This window comes from Homalodisca vitripennis, chromosome X (assembly GCF_021130785.1).
Source record: "Homalodisca vitripennis isolate AUS2020 chromosome X, UT_GWSS_2.1, whole genome shotgun sequence".
Lineage (NCBI taxonomy): Eukaryota > Metazoa > Arthropoda > Insecta > Hemiptera > Cicadellidae > Homalodisca > Homalodisca vitripennis.
This window is the reverse complement of record NC_060215.1, coordinates 71,919,049-71,941,265: the sequence shown is the minus strand read 5'-3', so window position 1 is coordinate 71,941,265 and position 22,217 is coordinate 71,919,049. Positions and strand designations below refer to the sequence as shown.

At 32.9% G+C, this 22,217-nt stretch overlaps 1 protein-coding gene across 3 annotated transcripts in view; it reads right to left on the bottom strand.

Annotated features, from left to right (window-relative positions):
* Nucleotides 1-5,253: 5,253 nt before the first annotated feature.
* LOC124369183 (cysteine dioxygenase type 1) overlaps nt 5,254-22,217 on the bottom strand; it is a 28,371-nt gene continuing 11,407 nt past the window's right edge. For 2 of the 3 annotated variants that reach the window (XM_046826996.1, XM_046826994.1), the window contains exons 2-6: nt 14,414-14,701; nt 12,527-12,653; nt 11,361-11,475; nt 7,214-7,383; nt 5,254-5,511 (exon numbers count right to left, since the gene is read on the bottom strand). In XM_046826996.1, coding sequence (XP_046682952.1) covers nt 5,470-5,511; nt 7,214-7,383; nt 11,361-11,475; nt 12,527-12,653; nt 14,414-14,685 — 726 coding nt within the window. In that variant the 5' untranslated portion in view covers nt 14,686-14,701 and the 3' untranslated portion in view covers nt 5,254-5,469. Of the gene's footprint in view, nt 5,512-7,213; nt 7,384-11,360; nt 11,476-12,526; nt 12,654-14,413; nt 14,702-15,597; nt 15,778-22,217 lie in introns of all 3 variants that reach the window. The other variant, XM_046826995.1, reaches the window with a different exon arrangement.

Here is a 22,217-nt window from a genome sequence, read left to right as displayed (position 1 = left end):
GACGAGGGTGATGTACAGTTTGCACTTTTCCATCTTCATCCTCTTCAACAATGTTAGATTTTAGAGACGGGTTTGGTAATTAATTGCATAAAGGCAATCTCTAAAACCGCTAACAAACGTCTGTTGCAGTTGTGTCGACAAACTTACTCCTCTTGGCTGGCTGAAATAATATCCAGTACGTCTTGGGTTAGCTAATAAGTGATGATTTGTTTAAACTCTGATGCTTAAGATCCTCCTATAAATGAAGTAAAGATTAAATAGAAATTAAAATTAATTTCTTAAAGGCAAGAACTTTTTTCTCCTTTATTTTACTTCTATTCTCGTGTGGTTATAAACATCCTTAAGTTGCATAAGAACTGCGTTTGCCTTGCGTTACCTTTTAAAGTTAGAAAATAAGGCTTCAGTTGATGTTAAACTTTAATCTAGTTTTTATTAGGGATTTATGGAGATATGTATTTAGTAGTTTCATTTTCCAATCTTAAGAGAGTGCGATAGCTAGCTGCCGGCTCCGCATCTGAAACTCTGCTTGTAACGTGAGGATAAAGTTTTAAACAGGAACTCGGTTCAAATCTATAAATATTTCAAAAGTTTGAGTTTTGTGTCTTATTGCTAATGAATTGTAGAAACAAGATTATCTGTTAATACTAATGGTTTAGAATTTATATTTAAAATAGGCTTTTTATGACAAAATCTATATTTAATATAAATTATTAGAGAAAGTCAGTTTGAAATAAAGTGGTGAAGCTCAGATCGGTACAATTTTAGAGCAGAGAAGCTTTGTTATAAATCAGGAGGACCTTACGACTGGATTATACTTTTCACATTACCAATGTCGTGGGTCTCATTAAAACTACTATATTACTGTACTGAGTAGGATTCTCCAAAGTAAATGGTTTAACAATAAATGATGAGTTGGTAATGTTATGTTGACAATATGGTTTGTAATTAAAATCCTTTAACCTCAATTGCACTCTTTCAGTTAAAATACAACATAAAAAAAATAATAGAAATAAAAAAATGAGTTTTGAGTTATATTTGAAATAGAAATGTGATAACAGTAAAAGACGTTATTAATTAGTTGAATTATTTGTGGATTAAATTATGGTAGTTGCAGTATGACATTCTTTATGTAGCAACAACAATAATGCTCATAGTTCTTGAGTTAAGACTATAACAATGCTTCATTCAGATTGATTTATTAATTGCTGATCAGTCAGAATAGACTTGGGTCTCTACGAAAAACTTAATATATTGGTTACAAAAAGGTAACGTTGAAAAGTGACCGTCAGTGTACATGGACTGTCCCTGAAAAGTGACCATCGGCGCAATTTGTATGTAATTTAGAAAAGCACTCTCTCTTGAAGTGGAGTCCCAAATGCGCAGCCAGCAGCGGACAAGAGTCTCTCTTAAGTCTTCATCAAAAAAGGTTTTCGGTTTTGTGGCGGCCAAAAGGAAGGTTAATGTTTTTCACTACTGATAGGGGAGCCTTTCCAAAGAATGTTGCAGCAACCTAACTTGGAAACAATAGATATGACGATAATTCCACTGTTTCTTGTTTGTTGTGTTGTTGTAATGATACAGTTAATATATTTTAGTCATAGTTTTGTCGGACTCTCAAAATGGATAGGCTGCCTTAAAGGTAAAGTCAGTCCTCTAGCCATGACAATCTGGACCTTATGAAAAGGGCTTAATGCTTGCTTGGTCTATCCGAGCGTGATAGGAAATCCTACAATTAGTATTCATTCTTCAAACCTAAGTTCTTTTCAAGACTAGACAAATTATTCTAGGTCTTTGAAAGTAGTTTCAATACATGGTACTTTTTATTCCATGGTGGCACTGACTCTTGAAACAGTATCGTCTTTATTTGTTTCTAATAGAAGAGACACCTAATTTTTCTCTAAAAAATCATACGAGTTTTGACTCATAGCTATCAGTATTACTGTTTTCGATATTTCTTCAGCATTCAATTTTACTCATTTTATGTTTTTTTTATTAATTCCTCGATTTGACAGTTTGTACAGATATTTTGGGTATTTTCATAAAATAATCTGAGATTAACATCATACTTTTCTTTTGTTTATGTTTTAAAAAACGTTGTACTTCAAACATCTGTTTAATTCGATATTAACTTTAAGTTTACATTTTGTTCATGAAGTCGCTTTTGGACTGTCTTTAATTAAGTATATTTAATTACGAAAATACTCTCATAACGCTCCGTCGGCTCCATCAACACTCTGTGATATCAGTTTATTTGAGAATTAATTAGTTAGTTATCTGAAAAATAGCTAATCAGCATAGTGTGTTAGAATAGGTAAGTTTTGAACAGACCACTGAGATCTAAATCATAGCAATAATCGGGAGGAACTCAGCATAAGATAACACAAACTATTGATAAATATACACACTTTTGTAACTTATTTTCGTAGTGGTCATCTAAGTATGATTTTTAACTCGCCTAATTATATCAGTGTATGAGCCTACTAAAATAAATGTGAATAATAAGTTGATAAGAACATTTATTTATTTATTTAAAACTTCAACTTCATTTGACTCAAAAGTGAAAAATATGTTTTATGAACAAGGTGCTTGGAACGTAGCCTAATGAGGGGGTACTAATTTCAGGATGTGCTATTTCCGATTCGTGTTTACTATCGTTTACTGGAATTAGCATCCATCTATACTAGCTTGCAGTTTTAATTCCAATACGGACGCAATACAACGTCGCAATAAAAATATTTATTTGTCCATAGCATTAATGAGTATATTAAGACTAGAGGGACCAAACATTAGACCACGTATGTGCGTTGAATAAGCCATCTTTGAAATATGGGGGGGGGGGGATAATTTAGCGCCTTGTAAGTACCCCAAAATATCCATGCGCTGAATAAGTTTATCCTAAGCGTGAAGTGGATGTCTTTATTTCAGTGCATGGTAAAGAAGCTAAACCTCACTTGTAGCGAAGAATTCATATGTAGTCACTCCCCACCTTCACAGTTCGTGCAGAGGCTTGAACTTATTAAACATGTACTGTCCACAAGTTTAATGACTTAAATACTCGATAATTATTCATTTTACATTTGAATAAAGATCTTCCGTACAGAATAACACGTTATCTGCCATATTAGTACTACTGCGATGGTAGTATCATGTACAATATTGTAGTGCAAATTAGAAATTGATTTCAGAACATTTTAAGCCGCAAAACGTTTTTAAAATGACTAAATACTGCATTTTATACGCATATACAAGTTTGTGAAGATAAATTTACTAAAAAAATCATGCAAGTAATAAATTGGAAATACTTCTGAGTGATTCAACCTAGTTTTATGAATTGAATGCGAATTCGACCTTTTAATATTCCACTGTACCAAATAGTGACACACCAGAAAAATACAACTGCTCGGTCGTGTAGTTAGTCTTGGTATAACGATGGTTAGTATGATAATACACCTAGCAGACCGCTAGATCACAAAAAGGTGACATACCAACAAACAGCAGTTGCTCGGTCGTGTAGTTGGTCTTGGTATAACGATGGTTAGTATGATAATACACCTAGCAGACCGCTAGATCACAAAAAGGTGACATACCAACAAACAGCAGTTGCTCGGTCGTGTAGTTAGTCTTGGTATAACGATGGTTAGTATGATAATACACCTAGCAGACCGCTAGATCACAAAAAGGTGACATACCAACAAACAGCAGTTGCTCGGTCGTGTGGTTGGTCTTGGTATAACGATGGTTAGTATGATAATACACCTAGCAGACCGCTAGATCACAAAAAGGTGACATACCAACAAACAGCAGTTGCTCGGTCGTGTAGTTGGTCTTGGTATAACGATGGTTAGTATGATAATACACCTAGCAGACCGCTAGATCACAAAAAGGTGACATACCAACAAACAGCAGTCGCTCGGTCGTGTAGTTGGTCTTGGTATAACGATGGTTAGGATGATAATACACCTAGCAGACTGCTAGATCACAAAAAGGTGACATACCAACAAACAGCAGTTGCTCGGTCGTGTAGTTGGTCTTGGTATAACGATGGTTAGTATGATAATACACCTAGCAGACCGCTAGATCACAAAAAGGTGACATACCAACAAACAGCAGTTGCTCGGTCGTGTAGTTGGTCTTGGTATAACGATGGTTAGGATGATAATACACCTAGCAGACTGCTAGATCACAAAAAGGTGACATACCACAAACAGCAGTTGCTCGGTCGTGTAGTTCACCTTGGTAACGTTAGGTTGTTCGTCGAAATCAATGTACCTAGCAGACTGGTGAAAAACAGCACTTGCCACGATAGTCTCGTGAGTACCATTAACTGTAATCGGACTCTAACAGCAGCATAATCTCGATTTAATAGAAATAATATATTTAATCAAGTAAGTTTACTTTTAAAATGTATTTCTTCCACTGTTTAAGAAACCGATTAAATACATTTATACCGAACATTGAAAATTATTCATTAAATAATACGTTAGTTAGTTTAAACTAAGATTAACCGCTCATTATATTTATACATTATTTATGAATGGTATATTTGATTGTATATTGTATAATTTGATCATTTTTAAGTTTTCAATTAAGTTGTAGATATACTTTTTGCAACTCATTAGATCATAGTGTTGATATTTATTATAAAATTAGTGTCCGTCCGTGTTTGTTTTTAATTGGAATATTAAAATACAATAATGAACGGAGAGAACCGGGTGTAAATCTTGAGTGAGCGCGTGGCCAAGAGTGTTATGAGGGGAGGGGGTGGCGGGCGGGCGACGGTGGATATTAGCGAGTTGAGCGGTGATTAGCCAAGATTTCCCAGGGGACTAGCTCTGACGTCACGGCTCCGGGGGATAATTAGTTTTAACGACTAGTGTTAATTGAAAGCAATTTCTCGGGCAGCAATAAAAACTGGCCTCACCCCTTGCCCGCACCCCCCGCCATCGGACAGGACCTGGCCGCCCGGCCCGCGCACATTACACGTAATGGGGACATGTTTCTCGGCAAATAAAACTGGAATGTACGAGAGGATGTTGGCACTTTTTTACATATTTTGGTTTTAAACTTTACCTGAACAGAGAACGCGTAACGCTAAATCTATGAAAACAAATTCACTATATAACATCACAACGTAATGTAAATGTTTACGACGCATTACGCCGTATCCATTTAATAATAGCTACCACACCCGCATATTTAGATATGCTGTTTTGAAATAATACATTTAGTTCGAGTAAATCAATAAAAGCTCAATAGAGTTTCTATTACATTTATTTGTTTCAATAACAATCTTTCGTTACAGCAAAATAAAAATAACGTTAAAAAATGTTAAAACATGCAGTACAATTTAATATATGTTTACATTAAATAGATTTCAATTGTGCGATACAGTATTCAAAGTTCATGTGTGAAACAACATTATATTTGTTGGTTGTGTCTCAAGGATAAAAGCTAAGGTTAAATATTGTATTAGTTGTCTTCTGGCTCTCTCTCTTCTTCGTCCTCGGATTTCTGAAACACAGAACACAATTTATTACTAACCCAAATCCAAGAGCATTCTTGAATTTATGATCAACGAGTAATACAGAGAGTTATTCTATAGGATTGGAACAGAGTGCCTTAGTTTTCATTGACGCCACAATTGAGGACAGAATAAGAAGGTGTTTATATGCTACTGCTAGCATTGAGTGTAGTGTAAACGGACACAGGCCTCATTTTTAGAATTTCTTTTGAATGCATACATTTTCATCTCCCCAAAGTCCCCTATTTTGGAAGAGTTTAACTCTTGTAAATGTGAAACCATTTTGAGTGGCATCATTGAGACAGAATAATAACACGCTTGCGAATTGTATTTATTCTTGATAGAAGGTGGGCAGCGGAAACTAGAATTCTCTGCTTTAGTTTGGATAAAAATTGCGTTTAACAAAGCAGATAGATCAAATTTAATATTCATAATTATCATTAATAACGATACAGTGAACAGGCGCAACGGAGTATCGAAGGGCCTGACATAATGCAACAAAAGTCTTTATGGAACTGATCGTACCTTTTTCCAGAATTATTTCAACTTTGTTGCACTTTGACCTTTGATCCCAAAATCAAAAGAGTTCTTCCCTGGATCAAGAGGAACCCACGTACCAAGTCTCAATGACCTTGTTATCGAGAGTTATCGCACAGACAGATAGACAATACTATTTTAAGTTCGGCCTCTCGGGTCCTTAATAGAGAACTGATTGCTTTAAGTATCCAGTGATACAGGGTTTGTGTGTATTAATTAATATTAATTGTTACAATCTTCATCAATAATAATATAGGTTTAATGTGTATAGTATCAGTAGCGTTTGTTATAAAATACAGCGTATTCTTAGGCCACAATTTTAAAATAACTATATTATAGAAAATGGAAATCAAAATGTAAAATATTTATTTTACCACTACAATACAGCAACTAATTTTTCCAGTTTGGTGGAAATTCGATGTATTTAGCAAAAATATATTTACTTTAAAAAATAAAATTTGTTTCTAAACGAAAGGACTTAGAAAAGGGCAAATATCATTTCATAGAAATGATAAACAGAGTCTGAGAATGTACAGCCAGTCACTTTTTTGTTGTAATATAGTGAAAGGAAGCAATATTTATTTTCAAAAGTGTACAATGAAAACTTAGTTTCTCACTACTGAAATGTTGTATACATTTAATTCTTTAAATGCAAGTTTGAAGTCATAATCTACTTAAATATTAATAGGAAAACTTTAATTTGACTAGATTAAGCTTGTTTCTAAATTAAATAAAAAAAATTCGGAAAAACAAAGATATGACAGATTTCCAAATATTTTTTTTACTGTTAGAATTAAAGAATCCTGATAGACGATGAATATACGGAAGTAAGGTCAGACTCGTGCTTGCTTATACATTACTCACTCTTTTTCAAATTCTATTTGTAGTCGAAATTTAATAACGTTTTCTTGAATACGAAAAAAGATTTAAGGTGTCGATGTCTGTACATATATTTCTGTAAAGTACACGAGAAATAAAAAAAATTTGTTTTTGCAAAGGATATGATCAATGTTAATACAGTAATGCCGACGTTTCCTATGCGCCTAGAATTTTAAGAAAGTAATATATCAGGGAAAATGGCATTAAAGTGTTTTGTGAACATTAATGATAAAATAAATACAAAATATATAGTTAACATAAGATAACTATAGTGACCTTGCTCTTCCTGTGGCCGAAGAGGGACCAGAAGGTGACCTGAGCTTTAGATCGTTGGCCAGTCTGCTGGTTGAAGACGGAGCAGCTCTGGAATGGTGGACAGTAGAGGTGAAGGCTCACAGAGACATCGCTGTGACTTGGATTTTCCACTCGGTGCAAGCCAAGGCTATCTGTAAAGTTGCTATATTTTACTACATTATAGAACTATATCTTCAACAATGTATCTGCATATATTAAATTCACCATTTACATTTCATGAATTGAAGATACACAAATTAAATTAACTTAAAGAACATATCCGATTTCTTTTGGAGCTTGTATAAATTCTTACTTCTATTTATCTTATTAGATTTTGTAACAGTCTCTGAATTAAATAAATTATACCTATCCTGTGATACAATTTTTAATATAAAGTATACAAATACTGAACGTTTTTATACAAATTATTCATCACTATAACTGTGTTCAATCAAAGCAATCGATGTTGCTATCCCTCAAAAGGGAATATACCATGATTAAAGATTAACGTTCTTAAACCTCTTAAAGTGCGTTCCAAAATTTGAGCCAAATAAAATCATTTTAACACCTAAAATCATTTCAAATCAAAACATGTTTGTGTGTACCATTTTGCGGGTATTCTGTAATACTGTTGTCTATATATAATTCGTTGTATGACGAGATATACTTTTCAGTTATTGCTAAGAATGAAATTAATATTTTAAAAATGGTCAGTACTCATTCGAAGTGCGGTCGAGTACTTGAGTCGAGGTCTGAGTACTGATGCGAGAACGCTTTGGTCCGGGGAGGGTTCATAGTAGGGTACATAGACAACAGACATCTGGACAGCGTATAGTAGCATGGGGTAGCTGGTAGAATATTGTAGTCTTACAACTGCCTAATTACATTCAGAAATTGTCGAATAATCGTAAAGTAAGACATACCTAGTACGACCAAAACATCAAAACTTGTATGTATATCGTTCGCTTTGTATACTTCATATCAACACTAAACAATTTGTATTTTTGACGTTGAGTGGTAGTGAGGTCCTGATACCCATACTCCGTGTCTTGAATAAAGTAATTTTTACTTCATTTCATTTATTTAATATTCTCTAAATCTAGGAGACATCAACGATTTAATCTTGTAGGCCTAGTTCATTTAATTGTCAAACACATAGCCTATATAAACACAACACAATACCATGTCAATAAATTGATAAGTTTATTACAAATGCGACCAAAATATTGATATTTCTATATGTACACAGGAGATTTTGATATCATACACCTATCAGAACTATCTGATAGATCTAATTGAGAAGATGGGAAACGATCAGAACTATAGCAAACGAACAGACTGCAACGTCATTTGTGGGTCATTTGCGTCATTTGCAACGTCAATCCATTTAAAGTAGTTTCATCAGATTGCATTTACAGATTGTGCAAAACCTGTGTTAAATGAGTTTATATTCAAATTGGCGGACCGATTTGTAACTAAATTAAGAGTATTATAAAACCCGTATTTTGTAAACGTGTAAATACGGGACAATAAACTAATACATTCTACACATTCATCAAATTTCATCAAAGCAACAAGCTACATGATCATATCAACCAGTTTATAAACCCCCAAACTGTAATATTTTGTAGACTCTTGGAGCAATTGGAAAATTCTTTAAATATTACTAAATGTAAACAACACCTAAACATTACCTTTTCCAAATTGTTTATTTTTTGGACGAGGCCTTTCGAATCCAAAGGTTTCATCTTCAGGTAACTCCACAAAGGAGTGTTTTTATTAAAATTTAGTAATATTTAAGTAATATATTGAACAAATTTAAAAAAGTACGGAAAGGTATGTTATGTTGTACCACATTTTAATGTATTTCAAAAAGGAACTTACATTGATTTACAATTGTTTTGTATTGTTAATCTTCCATATAAAAACTCAAAATTTTAATTGGATGTATATGGATGCAATATATTATTTTGTTAATAGTAGTGGACAAAATATTCTTTGAATCCAATATGTTACGTACTTATACAAATATAATGAAGAATGGATTTCCCACAAAATAGAGTACCACTTCTGACTACATGTACCTATACATTTACATACTTGAGTAGCATAACTTTCAAAAAATATAGAAGGATGGATACGTCATATAACACTTAATATTTTATAAACGTCATTAAAAAGGTAAAATTTAAAATTTGTATCCAGTGTTGCGTGAATTGTGTGAGAGCTCTAAAAATGTTTGTCAATAACATTATATGATAACTTTACACTGCTACATCGCTTACTTCAGAAAAACAAGTTATTTCTTATATTAAACCGATTTGGTTTGTATCCAAAACAAATAATAAGCAATTTGCTTGTTTATCAATAGGTGTTTGCTAACCAATATGCAAGCTGCAGTTTGTGCTTGCGGCCATATTTTGCAAGCCACTGTGTCTCAAAACCATTCAATATTCATCAGTAACAACCACTAGCTGAATTTTAGGATATTCCCTATCTTTTAACTGTTTGGATAGTAAATTTACTGTAACAGAAAAAATATTTTATTCACATGACCTGTGAAAAGTTGCATTTATCGCATTTCACGTACGTCGTACATGGATCAATAGTTATCAGAGTTAAAATTGAAGGGGAAAGATCCGTATGACGGGGTATGGCAGGCGCAATAGTTATCTCATTCAGCTTATCCCCGCCCTTCTAACGTAAGATATGTGGACGAAATACCTGATGACACCGTGCAGGTCACAGCTTTTGTGATAAAAATGTTCCGGTTTTTGACGCTTTTTAACCAAACTGCAATTTGGAAAATTCATAACTCGGAAACTTTTGATCCTGTTTGCACTAATTTTTTATACAAGATAGATACAAGTGTACTATTTGTGAGTATGAAGTTCTAGAATATGAAAATATTTGTGAGTACATTACTATCTTAACTTTTATTCGTTGACCAGGCGATTCAAAGAATTGCCACCATTGGTCTCGTTGTGGTGCTCATAAAATCATTATCATGGACGTTTAATCTTTTTAACCACTATTTAGAATTTTGAACACAGATGTAATTCAGCAGGTTTTGTCAATTTAACGTGACCAGCGCCTGCTCGTTTAGACACACAAACTGCCGTACCACTGATGCAACACCGCCCTGGGCAATCTTAATCAGATCTTATTTCTTATCATAACCGGATCACAAATTTCCGAGTATAACAAAAAGTACTACTATCTACTATTTACACTACTATTTACTATCTACTATCTACTATTACTATCTACTATCTACTATTTACACTACTATCTACTATTTACTATCTATACTTTTTTATCCGAGAGTAGTCGCAAGTTCCGGTGAGCAAAAGAGATATATGGCCAAAAGATATACGGAATTATGTAGTTGAGACCATAAATGATTATGCATGTAGACAAGAAGAAAATTATTATTAGTCTCTATAGTTTGAGACAGGACCAATGCCAATGTCTGATTGCTCTGATACTTAATCACCTACATGTCATGCAAACTGATTACTGTAGGATCTGCACTGACTAGCATACTTCAGTGTTGCTAGCACACAAGATGTTGTCTCTATTGCAAGTACAGCTAAAATCATGAGGTATCCCTTAAATAGATCATGATGTATCCCTTAAATCTGTCTTTAATGTAATAAATATGATAAAGCAGCACACATCATGGCACTCAATGCGATCGTCATCTGTTCTGAGGAAACTTTCTACGAGTATTGTGGAAACTGGAAGATAAACTCTTAATTTCTTTATTAAAATTTAATTTTTTTCCTTTCATAATTTTTTTAAGAACTTGTTGCAAGTTATTTAAAATACTTATCTATATCATTGTTATCAATTTTAAATACGTTAATCAATCACTCGTCTCTCAAATCTTTTCCTAATTCATAATGAAATTGACTATGCAAAAAAACTACAGTATAATTGTTGTTACTATTCCATTATACTCCTGGACCGACTTATTGAATTCTCGATCGAATAATGTACATCGCTTGAAGATTATTTCTGCTGTAAAAAACGGCAGTTGGGTCACAAGAGTATTTGAAGGTTAAAACCCTGATATCTTTAAATTAAGGCGTAACTAATTGTACCAAAGTTAGACTGGTCCACCTACCGTTAATATAGCATACTTCATTTTTATGAAGCGTTGACCTGGATATCTCCACCATTGAAGTCTGTTCGCTCATACCTTCCTTAGGCCAATCAAACCGTATTTCTGACAGTTCACCCTGAAATTTAATATTTTGTCAATAATTTGGTCTAATAAACTTTTTACTTACATGTGAATTTGTATTTTTATAAATACATATGACTTCATTGAAATATTACTTGACATTATTACACTTTTCTCTATAAATCTAGTCGGTGATTTACCTTCAATCAATACAATGAAACAATAATCTAAGTCTAAATTTTGTAATAAGGGCAGTGACAAAATACCAACCTTCTATTTGAAGTAGAGGAACTCTGAAATGTTTTGTGAGATGAATTACTTAGAGTATTACTTCAAATTTCATGGTTGATGAGACAAAATTAACGACACCAAAAATCTTCTGATTTCTCCATATGAAATGAGTACTGTTTAAATACAAGTAAATTTACAACTTAAATTAGTTGTGTCAAATGTTGAATAGAATCAACTTAGTGACCTCTAACTTTTTCCGTTATTCTTTTATTTATCAAAACTTTAAAAATGAGGTGTTAGACGATGAGGTTACTGGTAAAACACTTCCCTTCATAAAAAATAGAAGCTTGCAGGGTTTAGAAACGGCATTTTTAATTACTAATCACACTTCTTTGTAATGTTCAAGTTACAATTAATGCATTGTTCATACTGCACTCATTTTGGACATAGAAGACAGAAAGTAGTTAGGTTTTGTCACAACCTTTAATTTCAGGTAGCACTTGATGGATCGCATTACAAACGTTTGAGTTGATCCCCACGTAGGGAAAAAGGGAGATAATTTTTGAATTGATCAAAAATATCTGCGAGTAATCATATCACTTATCTCTAAACGAGATTTAAACATTTGCATCCACTCAAAAGTTAAGGTAGAGGGGACGGTTAAGTTTTTTGAACAATCATTACTTTTGTTGTATATGTTAGTTTATACGGACATTTGTAGCACTCACATTTAGTATCATATTTTATATTACATGGAGCAAGACAAATAAGGAAAAAAGTAATTTAAAAGACTAATTCAAATTTTTTTAAACTCATTCTCATGTAATTTATTGTGTTTTTAATTGTTGAAACACAAACACAAACAATCCATTTACCTCCAACATCTTCATGAAACAATGTGCGTTTGCGTGATCGTGTATTGCTGACCCGTGACCTTCTCCCCAACACAGAATCATCAAGTTAAACTTGCCATTTCCTTCATCCACGAGATTTCTTGTGTACCTTTAAAAATAGTAAAACATTGTGTTATATAAGTCAATACTCAGTATTTCAATAATTTTATTGTAGTGATTATATCGTCTACCGAGGTGGCCCAGTTAGCCAGTGTGCACAGTTTTGCTTCCCACAACAGTTGGCAACAATTTTTCGGTTGTTTTTCATTGAGTTCAGAATTGGGCCACAATCAGGCAGATGACATATCGTGGAAAGTCTCAAGGCCGAAATATTTCAGGATGTCAATTATGTAAGCAATATTTCAACGTGGACTTTGAACCGAAAGACTTTGATAACTATGTTAGTAAGCCTACGAACTAAGTGCGTAAATATTGTTGTATTTGGTATTTTATATTGTTATTATTGTTTTGTTACTATTATTAGATTTATATAATCTTATTATTTATCTATTAAATAGTACATAAGTAGATCGAAGTTAGATTTCATAAACAAGACAGTAGAGCACGTCTCTACGCTTGCTGCTCCGTACTCACGAACTCTTGTAGTGCCTACAGTGTTATCTCGGTTCAGTGATATCGCTTGGGACCTAAGGCCTGAAGTACCGGCGGTCGATACCCGCTCTGTGTGATTATGTTTGCTGGACTGGGCAACGATTTTAACCTTGTGATATGTGTTTTCAACTTCAGTGTTGATAATTTTTAATTATTTATTTATGCACCTTAACCAGACTTTTACTTTATTTCAACAATTTTATATGTTAAACTATTTATTTATTAACTACCCTATGTATTTATTTATTAACTTCGCTATTTATTTATTGCCTACCATTTTATCTATTTTGATCTACTGGTAACTAAGCATGAGGCATGACAGAACTCACAAAAAACGGCAAGCCCAATATTCTGTACAGCAATAACATATACCGAGAAAGTTATTGTTTGAAAAAACTGGTGAGGTTGTGTGGTGCTGTCTGCGTATAAACTGCGGTGCTACAATAAAAACAAATTCTGAAATAACTGTAGTCACCGTAGTTAATAGCAAAGACACAGGCCCTCACCCTGTCACGATGAGGGTCCTGGGGACATCTCCCCAGCCACGAGCCTCACCATCCTCTGCTGACACCGCTGTACCCCGGGCCTCTCATGTTCACACCACAAGAGCCATCTCCTGTCTCTTCGTCCTGATTTTCTCGGTCTGATTCAAGATTAATTACAACTACACCCACCCTTTCAGCCGTACAATAAGAAAATCTTAAACTCAAGGACGAACTCAAGTATCTGAAGGAAATGCACACGCGTGTATTGGATCATTTGATCGAATCGGACACCCGCCTGCTATTTGTGGCAAATACATCTCGAGTGACTGCCAATAAACTTCATTCTTCAATTGACTGCAGCGTACAGTGCAACTTGCCAATCAACTGTGTGGACGAGAGATGTATTACTACTGGAACTATTGGAAAACTTCAAGACAACGGTGGAGGCTCCGACTACCCGAAAAACTACACCAGACTTCCATCACAACTCGACATAGCACATCTGTCAGCTTCCTGTACGTCACCATCTAGAGCGAAAGTCATGCAGGGACTTGGTCAGCTGTAATTTAATTGATTATAACCTGTATTATAACATGAAAATAAACACTGGAACAAAAGCTATTCTTTCTACTAAAAAACTTTCCCAGGTAAATTTAAAATTCTAATTTGTAGTCAAGCTTTTGGTTAAGAAGGTCTTTAATGTACTTTAATTTATTATTTTAATTTTACAGTTGTCACTTATCTATGTAATATTTGTAGTCCCGTCACCTACCTGTATCGGTCAAATCTGGCGTATTTCCTCCACTCAGAAGGATTGCTCTGGTAGGCCACCATGAGGGCGTGCACGTGTTCAATGTTCACGTGGTCACTCTCAAATACCTTGTGCAATTCGGCGATTAACTCTTGCAGTGTTCTTATTTTCGAGTCCTTCCTTTTTAAACTACTAATGGCCCTTTTTATTTCTCCCATGTCGCCAACAAAATCTTCTCTTCTTACATCTTTTCCTACGATCTCTTCTTGTCGTGGTCCTCTATTTAACGCCATGTTGCAAGTTTTCTACCTGAACAGACGAATTTGCATTTATCGAAATTATAAACTAAAACTACAACAAACATAAAACTAAAAATGGTATATTTACTCGAGTCTCTTTTTTTGAATAGATCACGATATTTACTCTTTCTTAAATGGAATAATTCCGTGTATTAATTCTTTTTGTAAACATTATGGTGTTTCCTATAAAATTTCGTTACCATACATTTCACAAAATGCCAATATAATGTAAAACTGTCCTAATAAATACCAAATTTAAATTGTATTTTGGCAGATAAATTTCTCTAACCGTAATAATTTTGTTTCGAATCCTACTTTTTAATGGTCCTGTTTAGTTCGTAAAAATCCATTTAAAAAAAATTGAGAACTTCCTTTAAGTAACCTAACGTGCAAATGAGCTCTAAAACTTAATAAGATTGAATATTTTATAAAACACTGACCTGAATGAGCTTGTCTGTTACAAAAAAAAAATAATAAACTCAATAGATTAAAAGGTGTATAATTTCAAGTTAAGAATTTAGTACCATAACTAAGTATACTGTTGGAGGGTGTTAAAATCGCTATGACCACTTTTCGATTGTATTATTGAAACTGTATTTAAGACACATAAAGCAGCAATGGTGGGAAGATTTAGCCTTATCTTGTAATTATTTTCCTAAATATCCAACTTTCCCTATTTTAAGGTGTTGGAAGATGAAAAAGTAACGTTTAGTATTAATATCGATTATTGGGGACATGTTAACGATATCACGAAATTAAATTTCAATTTCAACATTTTATACTTTTAAGCGGGATCTCCATATATTGTTACTCCTTTGTTTGTTTTCAATAAAGTGAACGAGAAATCGCGTGCAGATGTTCCCATTCCCTATTTGGCTATTGTAGAGAGGATAAAAGCCTGCTTACCTTAGCCTTCAACTTGAATCTCTTGTTCTGGTGATCTTTTTTGCATGTGTAGAAAAATTATATATCTCTTTCTTGGTTTTGGCCTGAGGCCTTTGTTTCTTTGACGTGAGATCGATCGATGGGCTTGCATTCTGATACCTCATTTGCAGACTTCGGCCTTCGGCCTTGCATGAATCCGTCCTGGGACAGAACTAATGTCAGATTGATAGTAACTAGTTTTAACCACCTACGAGTTTCTTAGGAAATAAAAATATTCTTAGTTTTCACTAATGTATTGTTATACTGATTCGTCAAATAAATCCAAAAGTGGCATTGTGCCACCACCATGTTAGAAAAGTCTGTACCCTCAATATTTTTCTGAAGTGTCGTTATAAAAACATAATGCGGAGGTTTACTTCATACTATAAGTTTACATATTTCCAGATGCCAAACTTACATTTTGCCACATATGTAAAGAAGGACCTTTGACACCACAAAGAAAATCATGACATTCTCTTAAAGGACCCGTTAAGCATCAAAACTAAATCAATCCATTTCTAAAGGAGAAGTTATCGATACAGTTGTGTTCTCCTAGAGAAAGTAAATAAATTTTTAGCGCACTTTGAATACCTGTAAAGATTACAAAGGCAACATATATTTTATTTTGAGGTTTTAAGCTAAAAATGTTGTTACAACGAAAACATAAAACAAAAATGTTATAAAAGACTTATACTTTGAAACTTGGCCTGCTATACTTCATTAGGGTTTCTATTTAAAAGAAATGCTTGCTAAATCCAATTTTAGTACATGTTTTGAAAAACTTTGTTAAATTAATTTTTATACAACTTTAAATTGGTGGGCACCGATACAAAACAAATTGTTATTGTTAAAACAAATTGAAATATTTGTTGTTATCAAATATATGCTCGAATGGGGTACTATAAGGTGTTCTCATACTTGACTTGAATCCGCCATTTTGGATTTAAAAATATATAATTTATGTGCACAGGATCTCCAAAAACTAATATTTTTATTTACAATTTGTGCAAAAATAAAATGCATTAAAACGTACTTGAGAAGATATTAAAATAAAGGTTTTGGTTTACCGAATAGTGGCATACAAAAATTTAAAATTTCGAGGAACGGATCCAATGATTTTTTTATATTTATAATGTTTAGAGAATTTTAACAATTTTTAACGTATTCGTGTATTGGTTACAAAATAAAAGTTATTTTCATACCATAACGAAATCTGTTTTTGGTCACATTTGAGGGCATCTGTGTCCGAATAGTTTTTCTAAAGTACACCACGTTTACCAGCAACCCTACCTCACCAGTCTGGAGGAAGAATTTAAAATACGCCGGCTTAGCCGATGTCCAGCCATACTTGAGAAAAATATACTTAGGTCTGAATCTTGTTAGCCTCAAGACGGTATTGGGAATACTCTTGTTAATTCTAATCTTCAGCGCAATGGTGAGATTAAGAAATAAATATAGACTTCTCAAGTAGATCTATTATATCTCTAAGCAGTGTTGGGAATTCACCGACTTTACCAGCAAACTAGAAAGTATAACGGCTTTTGTCTGCACGCTTTTCCGCTTTGTGGTTATGGGAATCGCCAAGACAGCAACTTCGTATTTCAGCATAAAGGAGGAATTGAGAGTACAAATTATTAATAACCTTATCTCGTTAACACCAATGTTGTATTTGGGGACATATCAACGCTATCAGCAAACTTTTTTGTATCTGGTTCAAGATAGTAATGGGAATACACCGTCTTCGTTTGCAACCCGATTTGACATTTATGAAAATAATAATAAATATTTATTATACAGCTCTCCAAAATGGTACATCAAATATTTTAGAAATGTTGATCCGTTCACTTAAATACTTTGCACTTTGAATTGCATTCCACCCAACGTAACATTGTAATTTTTCACAAACTCAAAGCAATTTTTGAACATACTTTCTTTGAGGATTGTAGGATTCTTTCTTTCTTAATAAACCAGATGTGCTAGAGGTTTAATAGAAATTGTATCATCTATTTTGAGAAAATTCAGACTTTAGCATATATTAGTTTTGTTATAAGTATTAAAGTCACTTTGTTTAAAGTTTGTTATTGACTATGGTTGATTTAAAAGGATTTCGGACATTTGCCACCGTTAAATATTACAAAAAGTATAACACTAAGTTTCGAGGGTTTAAATCTATACCTGACGAAGAGGGTAGATTTCAACCCTCGAAACGCAGTGTTATACTTTTTGTAACGTATTTAGTTTGTTGTTTGAAAGCATAAACAATAAAATAGGTAGCGTGCAGTTTAATTTCATTGGTATCTCGAAAACTGCTGACCTCCTGTTAAACTCTCTTGACAAAATCAGAGGGAGCAGGTTCCAATTTAATTTTATAGATGCCGAATTCCATCAAATCATCGGGTTGTTCTCCATAACGATTTACTTAAATTCTAATAAAAGTTAAATTCAGCCTTTTGTAGTTATAATACATATTTTTATTAGGGTGCATTTTCTGAAAAACAATATTTTTCATGTTTAACATAATTATATGTAATATGTTTTAGCTGAGTTATTATATTACAAATGTTCTAACTGTATTGTTTCTTCTTTGAAATATTTATGCCGTTGAAATAAATATATAATCAAAATAATTAGAGGGGTTGATATAAAATAATATATTTGCTTTTACCAAAAACACGGTATTTACAGTTTTAAAACTGTAAATTTAAAACTGTATATCTTTACAAATTATTTCCACATTCAACATATTATCAAAATTCGACCATTCGTATAGCTCCGTACACTGACCGGATGAACATACGAAATCACAAGACATGCTCAATAAGTGCCGTCAAAATTGTTCATATTTTCAAATTTAATGAATTCAGAATATCACCTAACAAAAATATAAATTTTGATAACTAAAGTTTTGTAATCATTAATCAGTTAAGAGATTATCGACATTAACAATATTCCACTCAACACTAGGAAACTTCTCAGTACTACGGTACGAATAGTCCTTATCGTTGTCGAGGTAAGAGAAATAGTTTTTCGTTAATTTAACTAATTTATTTGTTCTGCAAATAAATTACCTGATTTGTTCGGAAAATATGGACACGAAGACTAAGTGGCATTAACGCTTAATTTAACGTTTGTTAATTTGGTTTGAAGAGATTCGATCTCTCATCTTCATTACTTGTCTTCAATTCAAATCCCTTTATGATGAGAGACATGTCTTTTGGAGGGGTTTACATTTCAAATATGGAGTTACTCCCAAAATTCTCCATTTTTGGGTAAATACAAATTTTATGAAGGTCAAATAATACTTCTACTTACACTGATACTACTACCCAATGGAGATTTGTTTATTTTAATATGATAAAACATAATGGAAGAGTCTGAATTTTACTTCCAAGCCACGTTCAAATTGCAAAATCCTCTCTATCTTTTTCCTAGTACCCGCCGTTTCATGATTCGCCACGAAGTTATAAATTGACTTGGAATGATCTATTTAGTGTAAAAACTTTGTGTAAGTCGAAGTTGTTTTAGACAGACTAATATTACGAGAAACTAATTATACAAAAAAAATACAATGATAATCAAAACAACCGATTTAAAAATGTACTAAATCCGTCTCAGAATGTTTTAAAGAATTTAGAATGTAAATTAAACATTTATTTTTTTATTAATTCTTTGCATTATTGGTTGAATGCAGCAATATTACACTATCACATATCCTTATACGCATTTTGAAAGTTTTGGAAAACCCTTACTACAGTTACATACAAAAAGATGTGGTTTTGTTGCATCAGTGATTGACTATTATATTTATATAAATTTATTTAAAAAAAAGTATTTCGTTAAGAACAGGAATTCAATTTATATATGAAAACTTTTACTTTTGGGTGCAAATAAACTTCTTTTTCATTTCAATAGATGTAGTAATTCTATATTAAACTTCAAACTAATATGATTTAAGATTACTCTCATGATTAATAGTTACAGAATTTGATAAAGACTTAAAATTAGGTACTTGCTTCTGCCATACAATCAAGTGGTGAACCTTTAATTGGGTTTGAAGGTTTTTATATTATTTCTTTATCTTCGGACTTGCGGTGTCGACACTTAGTAACGTACGTAGCACAACACCAAGTACGATCACGCGCGACGGCATGTAGACGACACTGGATTTACATAATGCCCCACTGCTGGCTCTGACCCGTACGCGGTGTTATCACAGATTAGTTGTTGAGGATGTGTGCTTTTCTTCGTTGATAATATCATTAACAAGTTTTGTTATAAATGTAAGTTGTCATTCTACAGATTTTTAGTCATTTAAAACTGCAGCATACATTTCACACTCATCCAATATTGATAATTTCCTTGTGATTTCCGGTTTGTTCTACATAGTTTTTATAAAATCAGGTAATTTTATTTTAATGTTTCCCACCACACCTACTAAAGATCCTTATCCATTTATGGTTGAAAGGTTGAATTTTCCACTTTCCAAAAAGGCTATTAAAAGAACGAAACGAATACAAATAATAAGATAACAGTCATTATCTTTGTTTTTGCATTTTACTAGGTAATATGTACCACTAATAATACAGTCTAAATGAAATATCAAAACACACAACTGTAAAAACTTTGTAATCACTTAAAACATCAACAATTACGTTTTTACAACCGTGAACATAACATACCAAACTGAAATCAATTAAAATGTTAAATTAGAGTTTCAAAAGAATTATATTACACTGCGATAGAAAATAAAAAAACAAAATTAAATGGGAAGGTGGCAATAAAGAAATTAAAAATTATCAACAATTACCTGAAAATATGCTTTATGCCGCTGTCTGGGACCGTATTCTCAGTGCTCATTTGCGATTGTGGTATTTGTACTGGCTGCTAATTAGCTACCGTTCATAAAATAATATCTTTAAGCGTTCAAATTCAAGCTTCCAAGAAGTCTCATGCGTAAAAGAGTAACGAATAAAATTGTTTTTTGTTGGTTAGGTACTGAATGAGTGCATATGAATTAATTCATTACAGATCAATCTAGTAGTATACTATCAAAACTTACTTGGTAGGAATAATTACTTTTACTACAAGTCGCAATTAATCAGTAGTTTTGTCTTATTATATTACTATTGGTTGAATTTTACGTTCTACAAACATACTAGAACATGAAGTACCCATGTCCTGTATGTAAACCTAGGTTCTGTTTTGATTTCTTCCGATTACTAAAATCAGTATATCGCTATAAACCGTATAAAATCAACTATATGTGTGACCTGTTTCTTTGATTATAATCACATTCGGATAAATAAAATCAACCTCCAATACCTTAGTACACGTATTTAAGGAATTTATTTGGTTTTACGAATATTTTATTGTTCCAAAAGGAGATTCACGGGATCTAAGAGGGAATTTTAACAAATCAACGATTTAATGTTATATGCATTTAAAGAACTTTTACACCAGAACTCAATTTCACAAATAAAAACTCTTACGGTCGCCCCTGCTAATGGAAGAAGAAATATCAAGATTAAAAAGCTTAAAATGTTTGGTGTTTAATACAATTATTTAAGTTCACAGTGTCAGTGAGAATATTTTAACTCCTATAAGCAATTTTGGACCAATCAAGCTTTTTTTATTAACCATGAACTTTTAGCCTTTATTAGGGAATAACCACGAAGCGCGATAAGGTCTTTGGGTAGAGCACGTTTTGAGTGTATACCAAATTAAAGTATTTACGTCCACATTTCAATGTAGAGTGTCCTCAAATGCCCCATCTGATCTTCAAAATACCATTAAATGTGTATTATTTTAACTTAAATCTTTAAAGACAAATTTTCGCTTGGGTCTCATATTAAGAATACTTAGCGAAGATTTAAGCAGTAAAAAGTCGTAAAATACTCAAACTCAAACATCAGTAGATGAGTCCATGTTTTTGCTCTATACGGGGATTTCCATGTTAGACATTGACCTTATTATTATTGTTGTTGAGCTTATCTTTACCTTCAACGTTTTTATTTGTTACGTCACATGTCCTTGTAAAATCGATGTAGCAGATTTCCACTGCAAATGTATTATTTCGCATAGTTTAAACATTTTCCGCTTTCAAACAGGTGGTAACTTCTTGTATAAAGAGAAGATAATGATATCGTATATTAAAATAAACCATAGAAAGGATAGTGCAGCAGTATTAAGGGATTCGCTTCAGATTTACTAATTCTTTGAGAACAGGCAACGCAGTTATAAATAAAAGATTATTTGGTTGTATATGTCTTTAAGGATTAACAGAAGGCACCCAGATGTCATCGTTAAAGTAACTAGAATGATAAAGGTTTAGAATAAATTAGGTATAACAAAACCAAGTAAAAAGATTATATACAGTCGCTGCTATAATCCAAAAAACCCTGCGGTACCAAAAAAGAGATTAAGATTCCATCTTTTGATGGAAATCGTCTGGCCCCAAACGATACAGAAAGATTTATTAGACGTATGCTAAGCATGAAAAGATCTGCTTAGTCTAACAATATAGTTTTAATGGCGTATTTGTTTCGAGTATTGTACAATATACCATTTAAGATCCAAATTATTGGTTTTCCATATTAATTGTT